The sequence below is a fragment of the Neovison vison genome, chromosome 7 (genome assembly GCF_020171115.1).
Source record: "Neovison vison isolate M4711 chromosome 7, ASM_NN_V1, whole genome shotgun sequence".
Classification (NCBI taxonomy): domain Eukaryota; kingdom Metazoa; phylum Chordata; class Mammalia; order Carnivora; family Mustelidae; genus Neogale; species Neogale vison.
The window spans coordinates 56,789,611-56,805,267 of NC_058097.1; the positions used below are offsets into that span (position 1 = coordinate 56,789,611).

Below are 15,657 nucleotides of genomic sequence, written 5' to 3' on the forward strand. Positions count from 1 at the left end.
TTCTGTCTCCTCTTGTTTCCACTCAGCTGTCATGTAGCCCCTCTCCCTGGGCGGTTCTGTTTCCCATCAGTAAAAAGAAGGGTTTGGTGGGGTCTAGGAGTTCTCGATTTACAAAGAGGGTAGAAATGAGCATATGCATAGACAGAAAGACATGAAACACAAAGAAACAGACTCTCCAAAATCCCTAGTGAGGAATGGGCACTTACTCAAGTGTCAGAGACACTCTCATCCCCACCCCAGAGTAACAGACCCATTAGGACACACTGAGGCACGCTTGGACACAAATAACACTGAAATTCGGACACGCAGAGTAACAGATGCAAAAAATTATACAGCTACAAACACATTTACAAACATAGGAAAGGCAGATATTCACCAGGCATAGGAAGAAACTAGAGTAACACAGATTACAGAGTAAACACAGACACACCGAGTACGACAGGTACTCACAAACTCAAATGTTCAGATTCACATGGACACACGGGCACAGAACACCTCCAATCATCACGGGCTCAGAAAGAGATTCCTGTCAAGACAACCCCACTGTGCTTTGCAGGCCATCCAGGGCCCCAGTTCCCGGGTGTATCCCGCAGCACTTGGAGGAAACCCTTGGCAGCGCCCGGACGCCCCCCGGTGGCGCCTCCTGAGACCGGGGGACAGTTCAATCCGGGCCACAAACTTTTTTAGACCAAATCCTTGTGGGAAGCTGGGAGGAGAGAGGAAGTCGGACGTGGGTGAGGGGCGGAGTGTCTGGACTGGAACCTCCGGGCCCACGTGAGTGTCTGCCCCGTTTCTGAGTGGGTGCTGTGTGTCGGGGCCGCTGTGTCAGCTTGTAGCGTTGCTGTTCTTTGTCTTTATCATTTGATGCCTCCCGCCTGTGCGCACCGTAGTGGCCACATCGACACTGTAGTCTGGGGTATTATCCCCTTAAGGGATGCATCTGAACCGACCCACGGCCATTTGCTTATCTATGTCGTGCGTGTTTTTGTCGAAGGAGAGGCGGTGTGTGATTTTTTTGTGCGTTTACGGTATGGCTCAGAGGGATCGGGCGTCTGTCTCGCGTATCTCGATTGTGTATCTTACAGAGGCTTTTTTGTGTGTTTGGAGTCCGAGGCGACAGGTGGTGCAGCGGCAGAGACTGCGACACTCTGTAGCTTCTGCGTTCGTAGCGTGCGGCTGAACTACGAGCCCTGTGTGTTTGAACTTGGGCGTACCGACGCCAAAGAGCCAGAGCTACTGCAGAGCGATTCAGAGGCTCGGGTGGAGAGATCCGCGCACTTGCGGAGGTCGTCCCGGAGGGGGGAGGCCCTATGGTCGCGTGCAGAGCGCCAGTTCCACGTAAGATACCAACCATAGAGAAAGACGGCTGCGAAGCTGTGATCGTGGGCAGAGGCACCCCTTGAGATGAACTCTCAAAGGGAAGAGTATGCGATTTTCTTTACAGCTTCTCTCCCGTTGACAGCTTAGCTTCGGTCTCCAAACTTTCGGTACTCTCTGAAGTCCAAAGGTTCCTTTCCACAAAGGCAACTGAGTTTCTTCCAGATTAGGGATAATTTATCTACTTTTATCTCGTCGGCCTCCCCCTACGGCGACGCTTGGGAGGCCGTCTGCTGAAGAAAGGCCAATCTGGTTAGCTTTTCCTGAAGCGATCCGACTCTACTAGCTATAGTGAGATAAAACAATAATTGCGATTGGTGGGCGGATTGTTTTGAAACCGCCCTAACGGCAAGGGGCGGGTCCTGCGCGAATTTATCTTTCCGGTTTCTTAAAGGCAACAGGGAAAGAAGGCGGGGGAGTTGGTTGGCCGAACCTCCATTTGATTGGTTCTAGGGGTTTTACCCGCTCGGACTCCTCTAGGGGCGGGAGATCTAGACCAATCAGGATATGTGTTACAGGAGACCCCAGTTTGATGAAAGGACGGCGCTGGAAAAGCCGAGAGTGGTTTTCATTCTGAGATCCCATCGCTGATTGGGCCAAGTCTTTACTCCTTTTTCTTTATTTGACCCTACGGGAGCGAGCGCGCGGGCACTACCCAATCACCGCGTGCTCCGCCTCCCGCCTTTTCCCGCCCTCCGCCCCGGCGGCGGCAGCGACGTAGGCCAACGCTTCCTCCCTGGCTGCTCCTGAGCCCTCTCATTGCAGTTCTTTTGAAAGCTGTGCTCTGATTGGCTGAGTTTCCAGGCCCGCGCCCGTTGCTTCGCGCGGTGGCCAATTGGCACCCGTGTTGCATCGCATGGGGCCACGGAGGAGGGGGAGGCGGCGGCGGCGGCCATTTTGAGCCGCCGCCGCCATTGGAGCGGGCCCCCCCCCTTTCCCCCTTCGCCTCCTGACAGGAAAGGTTTAAGGGGGACAGAGCCCTGGGAGGCCGGGCCGGGCTCGGGGGCCGCCCCGGGGGCCCGGGCCATGGATGTGCGCCGTCTGAAGGTGAACGAACTTCGCGAGGAGCTGCAGCGCCGCGGCCTGGACACTCGCGGCCTCAAGGCCGAGCTTGCTGAGCGGCTGCAGGCGGCGCTGGAGGCCGAGGAGCCCGACGACGAGCGGGAGCTCGAAGCCGACAACGAACCGGGGCGACCCGGGCACAACAACGAGGAGGTCGAGACCGAGGGGGGCTCCGAGCTGGAGGGGACCGCGCAGCCACCGCCGTCCGGGCTGCAGCCGCACCCGGAGCCTGGCGGCTACTCGGGGCCGGACGGACATTGTGAGAGTGCGCGGGGCGGGGGTCGGGGAGCCGGAGTCCGGGCCGAGGAAGGGCTGTGGGACGCGAAGTCCGGCGCCTGAGGTCGGGGAGATGGCCTGAGGATTGGGGGATCCCGCTACCCGCCGCTGAAAAGGATGTAGGGCAGTGGGCCTCGGGACGACTGGAGGGTGGACCCTGGCATTCGGGGCAGGGGAGATACTGGAGTGGGGGCTCAGGGTTTCGGAGATGAGGAAGGTCTGGGGGGTGTAGAGGATTCTGGAGTCTAGTGCTCGGAGACCAGAAGCCATGGTTTCTGGAGCCGAAGAGTCGGAAGAACAGGAGGCTTTCTAATCGGTGACTGAGGAGGGTCTTGGAAATGACGGTTTCAGAGGTTTGAAGCTGGGTGGGCTTGAGGACTCTGCCAAGCCCAGCGTATAGGCTCGGTGTCGGGAGCCCTATTTTTAGGGCTGGGAGAGTTTTGAAAATAGAGGATCTTGGAGTTTGCTGCTGGGTGGGGTATGGGGAATTCTCCTGTTTGGTACTGGGATGGGCAGGTAAGGTGGAGGTGCTGGTGTCTGGCCGCGGGGGGGGGGGGGGCATCTGATGGACTGAGTACTCTAGTATTTGGTTAGTGAGCATTTAGGGAATGTGGGAGGCTGCCATGTGTTTGGACTCGGAGGGACCCGCCTCTGAAGATGGCCCCAGGGACTCTGAGATCCAGGACTGTAGGGTCCACTTGGGCATTTGGTGCTGGAAAGTCTAGGGACCTTCAGATTGGCTTCGAGAGAAGGTTTAGGGAACCCTGGTCACTGGAGGCAGGCAGGGGACAGAAGGATGCTATGCTGGGTAGGGAACCTAGAGGTCTTGAGCCCCGTAGGTTCTGAGGACAGGTAATCCAGTGGCGAGTGCGGAATCGTTTTGGATTAACAGTATGGAGTGTTTGGAGAACAGAGATAGTTGTGGGTGGGGTGGGGCAGATAGCAAATTGGTGGAGTTTGAAGTTGATGGAGTATCTGGGGGACAGAGGATCCTTGTGTCCCGTACAGGAGTGCATATATGGATCTAGCAAATATGGGAGAGGGGAGGGTATAGAAGGGAGAGAAAAGGAAAACCTGTTGGCTTGGGGCCTCAGGATGGAGTGAGGGGAGTGTTTCTGAGGCTGTGTCTCCTCCACAAGAAGGTTCCTTGGTTCCCCAGAAACAGTTATACTTTTGTGCCCGGGGAATGCAGGTCTCAGGGTGTAGTAGGGAACCGCTGCAAGAACCAGAAGGTATGATTCAGAATGAGAGGTTATATGATTGTCTGAAGAGAGAAGACTCTGGTATGGAAGGGGGGAAATTTAGAGTTAGAAAAGCGTGGTTTTCTAGCCACACTGTGGAGTGGGGATTGGAGAAGTTTAGAAGTAAGTAGAAAAGACTGGCCTCCAGCGACTGTGGTATTTCTCTGAAAAGAGGGTGCCGTGGGGTTAAGAGAATGAGGAGAGCAAGGGGGAGAGAGAAGAGACAAGAAATTGAATTGGCACTGGGTGTTTACTGGTTCACGAGAGGTGGGATGTCCTCTGTATAGATTTGCAGTGGGGGCAGCCTGGGGATTGTCCGGGGTCCACGTGTCTGCAGGAAAGAATACTTACCCTTGCAGAGACCTGTGAAGGGAGGAGTGGCCCAGTGTGCATGTCTAGGATAGGAGAGGCCCTGGCAGGAATGCCTAGGAGGAAGGCCCAGTGGCCAGAGGTCCCTCAGAAGAAGGCATGTTAGACTCAGATGGACTTTGTTTTAAAGATGGTTCTATGACTTCAGCAAGTCAGTGTACCTCCAACTGGTTTCCTTGTGTGCACAACAGGGATACTAATCGTGCCCCCCAGGGTTGGTATGAATGAGGTCACATGTGTAGGGCTGTTAGCACTGGGCCTGCCTGTTATTAGGAGGTGGATATGTTAGAGAGTGGAGAAAGACCCCAGAATCCTGGCTTATCCGGGTGAGGCTTCCTCTGTGGGCACAGGACAAGTTCTTGAGAAGAGACACATGAATATTTGTGGGAAGAAGAACACTGTGCTTGAGCCTAGAAGAAACGGAATGGTTTGGAAAACCGTCCCCGTGTTCCAGTTGAGATACTTTTTCATTCTTTTTCCTTTTATCCTGACAACAAAATCCTTTGAGCCCTGTTCTTGCCCCGCTGCAACCCTTCCTTCAAGCTCTGGTAAACAGGGCTGTAGCAAACCACGTGATCTGTTACTTTCCTCCCTTTGGGCTGCACCTGGTTTGTGCCCAAATGTATTTGTCCTCTGAGAAAGGATCCAATCAGTTAGCAAGTGGCTGGAGAGTCTCTCCTTCCCTGTGGTTCTACCGGTCCTGGCACAGCCACCAGTAGGGCCCTAGAGGCACCTAGCAGAGCTTGCCCCTGGGGTGGAAAGCCTGCTTGCTGCTCATCCTGGGTTTCCAAACTTCTCTTTGGCTTTGGCTGCAAGGGTCTTCTTGAGTTTGCTATACTCTGGTTTTAGTCTCACCTCTGAGCTTTCACATGTTATTCCAACCCCACGAATGTTTTCTCTTTTCTCATCCCTGAGCTCTCACCTATGTATCCTTTAAGGCAAGGCTTCTCTATTACTTTCTGGGTCCCTATCTTAATTTCTTCATAGATGGGAACACAATTAGAATTTGCTTTTTGTGTTTTAAGTATTTGTTTAATGTATGTCCGTTTCACTAACCTGAAGGCTTCAGTGGGTTGAGCTTATTCTTAGCTGTACCCCAGGGTCTGGTGTGTAGCGGGCACTCTGGATAGTTAATATTATTATAATAAGAATAAGCTTCTATTCTTAGTCTTATTCTATAAGACACCTCAGGGGTGCCTGGGTGGCTCAGTCGTTAAGCATCAGCCTTCAGCTCAGGTCTTATCCCAGGTTCTTGGGATCAGAGCCCTGTATGGGGCTCCTTGCTCAGTGGGGGGCCTGCTTCTCCCTCTCCCTGCCTCCCCCATCCCGTTTGTGCTCTCTCTCAAATAAATAAATAAAATCTTTATTAAAAAAAAAAAAAAAGACACCTTCTTAGGATCCTTCCCACCCAGCTCCAGATATTTCAGGACTTATTCCCTAATGAGTCTAAAGGCCACTGTTAGGACTCCTGTTTTTTTAACAGTTCCTTTCCTCCCCACCTTCCATTTCCCCGTCAACTGGGTTGGCTACCCTTTATCTTTTTTTTTTTTTTTTTTTTAAGATTTTATTTATTTATTTGACACAGAGAGTGAGCACAAGCAGGGGTAGTGACAAGCAGAGGGAGAAGCAAAGCAGGCTCCCTGTTGAGCAAGGAGCCTGATGTGGGACTCAGTCCCAGAACCCTGGGATCATGACCAGAGCCGAAGGCAGAAGCTCAACCGACTGAACCACCCAGCGCCCCTGGGTACCTTTGTCTTTGTAGCTTTTGTGGAGTGGAAGAGATTCATAAAGAGGGTTGACTGTGCAGATGGGAGTGAATTGGGCCTGACAAAGCATTAATTTGTGCTCTGAGCAGTTTTTAAGATTGTGCCCTAAAGCCTCCCTACATGTTACAGTGTCAGAGGATAGCTATTTTGGATTTTAAACTGCTGCATGGAGTACCAGGTATCTGTAGAGTTGCCCCAGCCCTGGAGTGCGGACTTACGGGTAAGGCCAAGCTGGATACCTTCTTTGACCCTGCCATCTCACTTTAACCCGAGCAGTTGTACTTCCATTGGCTTTGTTTGTTGGGATTCTGTACAACCCAGTCACAGACGCATCACCATTTGAGGGACAAGAGGGCATGTCCTCAGCAGCTGGGGCCACTGAGTGCCCAGATAGCTATCCATCTGAAGGTGGTATCATACCTTTTAGCCTTTGGCTACTATATCTAGTAGGGATGACATCATACAGCACTTAAAAGCCACCTCCGGTCCCAAGAAGCACCCTTCTAACTGGCCATTTTTTGTTTTAAGATGTCATGGACAATATTACCAGGCAAAACCAATTCTATGAGAGCCAGGTCATCAAGCAAGAGAACGAGTCTGGCTACGAAAGGAGACCACTGGAAATGGAGCAGCAGCAGGCCTATCGCCCAGGTGGGAAGGCATATCTTTTGAGGGAAATAGAATCTGTATGTGGCCTGTACCCTCTGCCTAAAGCCTGTCTTCCTCTTGGGCAGTCCATTTGGGCTCTGTCACTCTGGCAAGGTTCTTCTGAAGGAGAGAACTTAATCCTGCTCCCAGGTGTTGAGAGAAGGGAGTCTGTGGTTTCTGTTTTCAGATGTTAGTATCAGTACCCTGGAGAGTTTAGACTCAGAGGCCATATTTGAGTCTTATTTAAAATCTTAGAATGTAGAATCCAGCAAAGACCTTCTAAATCTAGTCCAGTTGTTCCCATGTTCTGAAGAATGTTGTTCCACGAGATATCATTAGGGACTTCCCAGGAAAGAGTTCCCTGGCCAGAATACATCTGGAAAATGCAGCACATGCTATCCCACCCCTGGGAGAATTGTTGTACTCAGAGCATTAAAGGCCCTGAAAAGTCCTGAACTGGGAAAAAAACATACACACACACACAAAAAAAAAAAAAAACTTGTGTCATATTGTTTAAACCCAGGGTTTCCCAAATATGTTTTTGTAGAACAAGGTTCCCTGTAGTGTCAGTTTGGGACTTGGTAACTGAGTTACCGGATGTAACTCAGTTCTAGCCTCCCATTTTACAGACTGGGGAGGTGGCTTGTCTGATGGCAGAGCTGGGGTTAGAACCTGGGAAACCAGTGCCTGGGCCACTGCTGTTGGTAATGAGGAGCAGTCCCAACCATTTGTGTCCTATTTTTGGAAAGCACGGTCCCACTGTTGAGTAATGGCAAAGCCAGGACCGCCTCCCAGTCTTGTGTTCCTTTCACTGTGTTGTGGCCCTGGTGCCTTTTCTCAGTGAATCTAGTTGATTGTATCTACTTCCTTCCCTGGCTCATCCGCAAAGTGAAATCCCCAGGCATTTCTTGAGGGTGGCTCAGAATTTTAATTTTAATGTAGGTTAAACTGCAGATTTGTGTCAGGCTCTGTGAGACTTGTGGGATCATTTGGCCCAAGGAGAGTATTTTCTGTGCTGGGACCACGAAGGCTCTCTAAAGATGGGTGAGCGCAGTCCCTGCCCTGGAGGCCCAGGGGCCTTCTCTGTATGTGCCAAAGCTGGGGAGTGATCCCAGGTGGTCTGGGGTTGAGTGCTGCGATGGGGAGATGTGAGAGATCCACAGCGTCAGCCATGGGTACTACGTCCAGTTTGCTCTCAAGTAGGTTTTTGGATTTTTACTTCTGAGTCTTGAAGTCTGCCCAAGACTGGGCCTTTCCCATGGTTTACATGTGTTATCCCATCCTGACTTTCTGTTTATGGTGTGACTTAATAAGGCCATCACACCTGTAGGCTTGCTTAAGTGTAGACCCTCTGCACCTGGAGTGATTGAGTCTGGGCTTTGTGGTAGAGTGACTGAAGCCAGTGGAGTTAGCTGTGGGACCACAGTGTCCTGTTGAATTAAGCCTTTAAGAGAGCTTGATTTTATTCAGTACTGAAGTCCTCTATCCCTCCCCCTGAAGCCCGAGAGTTACCTGACTGATGTCTGTCACCTCATCAACTGCCGGTGCTAATGGGCCTAGCTGGCCATCTCTGGCCTCCCTTTACCCTGGCCCTGTTCTCCAGTACAGCCTTCTTGGCTCCTTTGGCGGGCTTCCATTGAACCCAGCAAGCTGCCTGTGCCCAGCCCATCGTCACTGCAGTCAGGATCCTGCCAACATCTCCTGAGGTGAAAGGGACTAGAAAAGTGATAGCTAGGGAGTTCCCAAGTGTCTTGACCCTCTGGATTTGTCCTGACAGTAGAAGTGAAGACAGAGATGAAACAAGAAGCCCCCGCCAGCTTCCTCCCGCCCGAAGCATCTCAACTCAAGCCAGACAGACAACAATTCCAGAGTCGCAAGAGGCCTTACGAAGAAAACCGGGGACGGGGGTACTTCGAGCACCGAGAGGATAGGAGGTGGGTGTGTGAGGCGATAGTCACCCCTTTTTCAGTAGGTTTTGTGTCCATAGCCTCGTGCCCACTGGGACCTTTGTACTAATGAATGGGGCAGAGCACTCCCTGCCCTTAACGCCCTCACTCAGCCCTCCCTGCACTCACTGTCAGATTTAGCTTTGCTAAACTTTTGCTCCTTCCCTCAGCTCCTCCCTTCTCATTACCTGCAGGATAAAGTCCAAATGCTTTGCCTTTCACACGTGAGGTGCCAGCCTGCCGTTTCAGTCCTTTGCCCCACCGCCCAGTTACCCTGCACTGTGTCTATTCTCCATGGCTGCTTAATATCCCTTGTTGGAAAGATTTGTTTCCTGACCCTTCTCCTAACCACACCCTTCCATCCCTCTGCTCGTTTGTTCATTGTCGCACTCGTGCCCCTTTCGTAAGATGCTTACTCTTGGGCTGGACACTGAGGATATGGAGGATTTGGACATTGGGTTTTGCCCTCTTTTGTCCCAGTGTAGGGCCTAAGATAGACACATAAGTATGCCACACCCTGCGGGGCCAGTAGGCAGGGTGCACAGGGTGCCTGTAAGTGTCAGAAGATTAGAGGAGGGAGTGGCCACTCTACCCTGGTCATTTTCCTTTCCTGACAAGCCCTCTCCACCCCTCTGCTTAGCCCCAGTCCTCCCCTCCCCTCCTTCGACTTCTGCATGAAGAGTTTTTTGATCACAGAAACTAGGAATGACCATTTCTTCTCTACTCGTCTAGACAGTTGTCTGACACATTTTATTTCCTACTTGGTGGAGTCCATCCTCTCTGGCTTGTGACTCTGAGACAGGGCCTGGGTCTCTTGGCTGTGACTAAAGAAGGATTTGGGAGTACCTCTTAAGAGTTTCTCCCAGTGCCTCCTGCAGTGCAGAGGTCTAGACTGCCTGCCTGTGGAGAGCAAAGAAGGAATACTTGCTCTGATTTGAGGCTGGCAGGGAAAGCTTTCTAGGATGAAACTTAATCTCTGATGCAGTCCTTCTTTGTCCAGGGCTCTGTGCTTGCCCTAGACTGGCAGGGCTGGAAGGGCACTCACCAGAGGGAAGCCTCCCAGATAAGCCTTGGGTACTTGATCTGGGCACATGGTGGACAAGGGTCCAGTGTCCCAGGCAGGACCCTGGGCATTGGGCCCCATCCTTCTAGTCTCTCTTTATTTTTAAAAGTGGTATTTTAAACATTAGTCCAATTTGGTGTTTTGGTAGGAGAGGAGTCTCATTCATAATTTAGGACACTTGACAGAAAGAGACTGAAAAAAATGGGTCATTTCAAACACTTGCAGATGCAGAGTCTTAGGAAGATGTGGACAGATTGTGATGACTGGGGCTGATCTGAGCCTTTGCATAGTCCCCTTTATGGTCCAGTCCCTTCTGGACTACTGTGTCCTCCAGTTGGTAACTGAGGCCAGTATGGCGGCACGTCTCAGCTGGCACAGGGTGTGGCTCAGAATCTGTGTGAGAGGAGAGCCATTGAACAAGCTAGCTAAATGCTTCTGCTGGCCCTTTTGAGCAGAGGGCACCCTCTCTAGTCCCCATGCCCACTCTAGGAGTCAACAGTCGTTGCTCTTGTGGCAAGGGTGTAGGGTGGCTTAGTGCTTTTGCTAACTAACCTCTGTGGGAAGAAACTGAAATCCAGGAAGCCATCTGGAGGCCACTTGTAAATTCCAACAGAACTTTCATTTCCCTTCCTCTATGCTCATCCAACCATTCTCATGAGACTTAATGCCTTTCCCTGACAGGGGCCGCTCTCCGCAACCTCCTGCCGAAGAGGATGAAGATGACTTTGATGACACCCTTGTTGCCATCGACACATGTGAGTCCTTGGGGTGCCTATCTGATTCTGCTTTGCAGTCAGTATTGGGAAACTGGGATGTGAGAAACCGGGCTCTGGAGTGAGGATGCTGGTTTGGAGGCTGAAGATCTCCCAGCTCTACCTGGGATTCTGGGCAGGTCTCACCTTCCCTTCAGGAAGGTATAATCCTGCCCTGATACCTCAGAGAACTTTCAGTAACACTCCTCAGAATGGGTACTAGGGCAGTTTGGAAAACCCCAAACTCCCAGGGAGTTGTCACCTAATAAAGAAGGGAACCTGAGTACAGCTGGGGAAACTTAACTCTTTGACGACCAGTCCTCAGTTTCCATTTACTGCTCACGTTCCTGGTGAAACTAATGCCACCTTGTCCTCTGAGGCATTAGCCTGGCCCGCCCTACTCTCCGTCCTCCAGTTTCTTTCCACTGGATAAGTGGCTTCCCCTTGACAGTGCATCTGAACCCTTGGGGTGGCACTGATAAAAGGCCCTGCCCCTCCTCAGACAAGATCTCAGTGGTAGAACCTGGGAATCTGACTTTAAATGAAGCCAGATTAGGTCTGAGAATACAGTACTTTTCAACAGAGCAGAACCTTAATGGCAACTCACGTGTTTCTTTATTTAGCTCACATTTATAGAGTAGTGGCTGCAAACTTCGGAAGAGAGACAGACACCTCGTACACAGTCCCTTCTGTCACAGGATCTCAAAGCCCGTATACCCAGAGTAAAGCTAAACTTTTTAAAGTATAGGGTGGCAGTGGTCAGTGAAGCAGTGGCCGATCACATGCCAAATGTACAGATCACAACTCTCAGCCTTTATAGAAAAGATGGGGTAGTCAGGAAAGACTTTCTTGGAGGCCTGACGGGCTCCTTGAAGAGTGGGAAGAGTCAGAGCTTCAGTAGTTGAATGGGAGCCTGCGGTGCACCTGGACCGCAGGTTCCCAGGTGCCTCAGAGGCAAGTGTGGGTCCGGTTCAGAGGCTAGTGCAGCTGTTGGCAGCAGAGTCTTGCTCAGGGAAATGGTTAAAGTGTATAGCGTATGGGATTAGCCTTTTTGTAAAATGCTAAGTCCCTTGAACATGATGAGATACGGATCCTTTCCCTGTCAAATGTATGTTCCCGTAAAGTGCATTTGTGTATGATTTCTGGGGGTTCCTCTGACTGCCATCCTTGGACCCCAGCCAGGTGGAGAACTCAGTTCCTGTTCATGGTGGCTGCATTGGTCCCATGTGAGGTCAGCTTGCAATAGTCCAGAGCCTTGCTACCAAATGGGAGAATGGCTAGTCAGTGTGGCTGGTTTCTCATGAACCTGCCCTCATGATGTGTCTGCCTGTGTACTCTTGGTTAACACTCTTAGAGGACGGACCTTTGCCTGTGCCTGTCCTTCTCTTGGATCTTTAAAATATCAGTTAAACTCCCCACTTTTTCCTCCACAGATAACTGCGATCTCCACTTCAAGGTGGCCCGAGACCGGAGTAGTGGCTACCCTCTCACAATTGAGGGCTTTGCCTACCTGTGGTCAGGAGCCCGTGCCAGCTACGGAGTCAGAAGGGGCCGTGTATGCTTCGAGATGAAGGTGAGTGGGAGCAACTGAGGGGTTAGGAACAAAAAGCAGGTCCATCTTTTGGGATGAGCCTTTCATCAGCTACTTTGCTCAGAGCCACGATTGCGAAAGAGATTGAGCATAGACTATGTGTTTTCAAGCAAGAGAAGCGTGGTGGACTCTAGAGAACCATGCCATTGCCAAGCGCCATATCGGGAGAGCAAGCCAGCCATACATTGCCTCATCAAGCTGATTTTTCCCTTGGTGGGATATTTTTTTTTCCTTCAGTGGGATTTGACCCAGGTATTATACAGCCAACCTCACTAGGGATAAATGTTTGTTAGAACTGGGAAAAGGAGTTGTTTGGAAGAAAAAGAGCTAGAAAGAATGGAAGTGGACCGTGCCAGTTAAAGTGAGGCCAGAAGGAGAGCTGGACAAAGAGTGGTCCTGCCACCAGGCCATCCTCTACCATCGTCTCCCCACAATTCATGTCAGGTTATGTTTAGGGAAACAACACATTCTCATGTTCAACGAAAATTCAGACAGCACAAAAGAACGTAGGGTTAAAAAAAGAAGTTAGACTCAAACCCTCATAGTCCCTATTCTCTCCAGAAATAACACGTGTTAACAATTTCTTGCATGTCCCTTGTAAATCCAAACGTGTTTTTTTTTTTTTCCTCAAACTTGTTTATGACCGTTAGTATTTGCAGAACCGTTAGTATTTGCAGAACAACTAGATACAGTGCCAGGCTCTTTACATGGACATCTCCATTTATCCCCGCCATACATCATGAAATAGGCACTGGTCTCCCCATTTCTTAGAGGGGCGAGCTGACCGAGGGTTATCATTTTTGACTAAGTCTTTTGTGATTCACGCATCGTTTTGTGTGCCTGTCAGAGAGAAATACTCAGTTAAACTTCCAGAGTGCTTTCTTACATCATTTGTAATATCTACCCTGATTGGGATACAGAAAATGTAGAAAATGTGCATCCAGAAGTCCACAGAATAAGTTAACTTTAGAGAAGTCTCCAACTAATATAGCTGTGTATGGTTGTTAGGCAGTCTAAGCTATAAGGTAAGTCAGAAGGTGCCGTTCATTCTCTCTGCTCCCTGTACTTAGTACCGTGTCTCGATTGACAAGTCCTGTCCCTGCGCCGCAGCCGTGCTTCGCTGTCTGGCTGCTTCATCTTTTCCGTGGTGCGGACGTGCCATAACATGGCATGCCTTGTTTATTTTTGTTTTTGGCAGCGCCTTACTGATGGGTGGGTGGGGAGAGCTGTTTTTAATACAAACAGTGTCACACTGAATATCCTTGTGCGTGTGTCGTGTGGTCACATGTGTACCTATGGGTGCATCTGTAGAGTAAACTAGAAGTTAAATTGCTGGGTTACAGAGCACAGCTTTTGCAGTTTTGACAGAGGTTGCTAAATTGCTCTCCAAAGACATGGTGCCAGTTTATCCTTTTACACTAAATATGAGAGTCTCCATTTCCCCTGCAGTATGTTAAAAGGGTCCTGGGATTGAGCCTCGAGTTGGGCTCCTCACTTAATGGGGAGTCTGCTTCTTCCTCTCCCTCTGCCTGATGCTCCCCCTGCTTGTGCTCTCTTTCTCTATCAAATAGTTAAATACTTATTTTTAAAAAACCTATATTTTAAAGTGCCTGTCTCTGTGGCCATGTACTTTCCTGAGCCCTTCCACAGGCCCTTCCGAGCGGCCTCAACACCTTTTCCCCAGCAGCAAGAGCCACTGCTGATTTTTTTAATGCCTTCGTGCTGTCCTCTTGTATTGCCTTATAATCCACGAGCCTCCAAGCAACAGTTCTGAGCCCTCTTATTCTTTGTCCCCAGATTAATGAGGAAATCTCCGTGAAGCACCTTCCTTCCACAGAGCCCGACCCACACGTTGTCCGAATCGGCTGGTCCCTGGACTCCTGCAGCACGCAGCTGGGTAAGGGGAGGGCAGCCTAGCAGTCAGGGTACTAGAACAGCTGCCTCTGTCCCTGGATTCTCAAGCTTCCTAAGCTTCTCTTTCCAGCATGGGACTCGGAGCACAGCTAGCCCAGGGTGGTGCACCTGTCTGTCTTCAGGTGTACAAGACTGTACGGACCACAGTCAGCTGGAAGGACTGTAGTCCTCTTAACTTTTCTATGAAAAATTGCTTCTTCATCTTTTAGGGAAGGGTCCACAGTTCTCTTTAGAAGGCTGACCCCCTTCTTTAAAAGATCAGTTGTTTTCTGTCCTCAAACCATGCTGAAAATAAGTTCTTCAAGCCCTGTACATTTGTGTCTGGGGTTTTCTGTCCAGAGCCAGACCCAGAGTAGAAGGGGAAGCCGGGAGCAGGGGGCTGGTTGGCAGAGAGAGGCAGGCGCTGCCAGCTGAGGGGTTTTGAATGAAGTTCAGCAGGCCTGAAGTGACACCTCAGCCCAAATGACCGATTTCAATGACCCATGCTGAGACCTTTTGCTTTGGTCATATAAAATTCTGATTATGAAAATAATGTGTACTCTTTGTAACAGTTCAGGCCATCTGGAGAGGAGGGAATGAAAATCCTCCCAAACCTGTGAGATAAGCGGCGTTAACATTTTTATCTACAGTCTTCTGGACAGTTCTTTTGTTCTTTGTATATCTCAGACTGTGTCACACTATGCGTACTATCTTGTAGCTTGGTTTCTTTTTCCTACTTGATAGATGGCTGAGCATATTTTTGTAAGTAAGTAGAGCTGTTTGACCACTGCATAGTTTTCCATTTTATAGTAGTGTCACTTACTTGTAAATGTTTTGTGGATCATGTAAGTTGATTGCAACTTTTGCAGTTAAACTCTTAAGCTATCCTTGTATGTAATGATCTGACTGTTCACTTAAGACTGACTGATCCTGGGGCGCCTGGGTGGCTCAGTGGGTTAAGCCGCTGCCTTCGGCTCGGGTCATGATCTCAGGGTCCTGGGATCGAGTCCCACATCGGGCTCTCTGCTCGGCAGGGAGCCTGCTTCCCTCTCTCTCTCTCTGCCTGCCTCTCCATCTACTTGTGATTTCTCTCTGTCAAATAAATAAATAAAATCTTTTAAAAAAAAAAAAAAAAAAGACTGACTGATCCTTAAAAGTAGAAATGCTAAGTCAGGAGTGTTCAGTTTCATTGGGGTACATATTCACACTTTTAATTCAGGTGCCCATGTCTTCTTGAGTCCTCCCTATCTCAGTTTTTGGGTGTAAGTGGTGGGTAGTTGATACAGGTAAAGGTTCAAAGCCCAGAGCAGTCAGATGTAGCTAGTGTGTAGAAGCACTGGGTCTGAAATTCATGCCTGTTAGAGCCTGCCTTTCTGGTCAAGGCTCTCCATACACCCCTGGTGTCACACAGGGCCCTTGGGATCTTACTCCTCCTCCCATTGCTTCAGTCCCCAGTTCTGTGGGGTGCCTTCCCACGGAAATCCGGTGCCTTCCCTAGCGTGTAAACTTCACGGTCTCCAGAAGCAGAACCCAGGCCCTTGCCTGATTTCTGCCCAGAACCCACTGGCACCAAAAATGATGTGATTGGTAGACTCGGCTAAATGTTGAGTGTCACAAGGAAGGTTATGCCCTTGCATGCATCCCACCTTCGTCCTAGTTCCTCTCCCTTCCTC

General features: G+C 50.2%; 1 protein-coding gene across 4 annotated transcripts in view; it reads left to right on the forward strand.

Annotated features, from left to right (window-relative positions):
- The first annotated feature begins 704 nt into the window (after positions 1-704).
- Positions 705-15,657, forward strand: part of HNRNPUL1 (heterogeneous nuclear ribonucleoprotein U like 1) — a 37,185-nt gene continuing 22,232 nt past the window's right edge. The window contains exons 1-6 of one of the 4 annotated variants that reach the window (XM_044257368.1): positions 705-774; positions 6,620-6,742; positions 8,517-8,673; positions 10,430-10,503; positions 11,934-12,073; positions 13,889-13,988. In XM_044257368.1, coding sequence (XP_044113303.1) covers positions 6,625-6,742; positions 8,517-8,673; positions 10,430-10,503; positions 11,934-12,073; positions 13,889-13,988 — 589 coding nt within the window. In that variant the 5' untranslated portion in view covers positions 705-774; positions 6,620-6,624. Of the gene's footprint in view, positions 775-2,280; positions 2,699-6,619; positions 6,743-8,516; positions 8,674-10,429; positions 10,504-11,933; positions 12,074-13,888; positions 13,989-15,657 lie in introns of those variants that run through there. The other 3 variants (XM_044257364.1, XM_044257365.1, XM_044257367.1) reach the window with 3 other exon arrangements.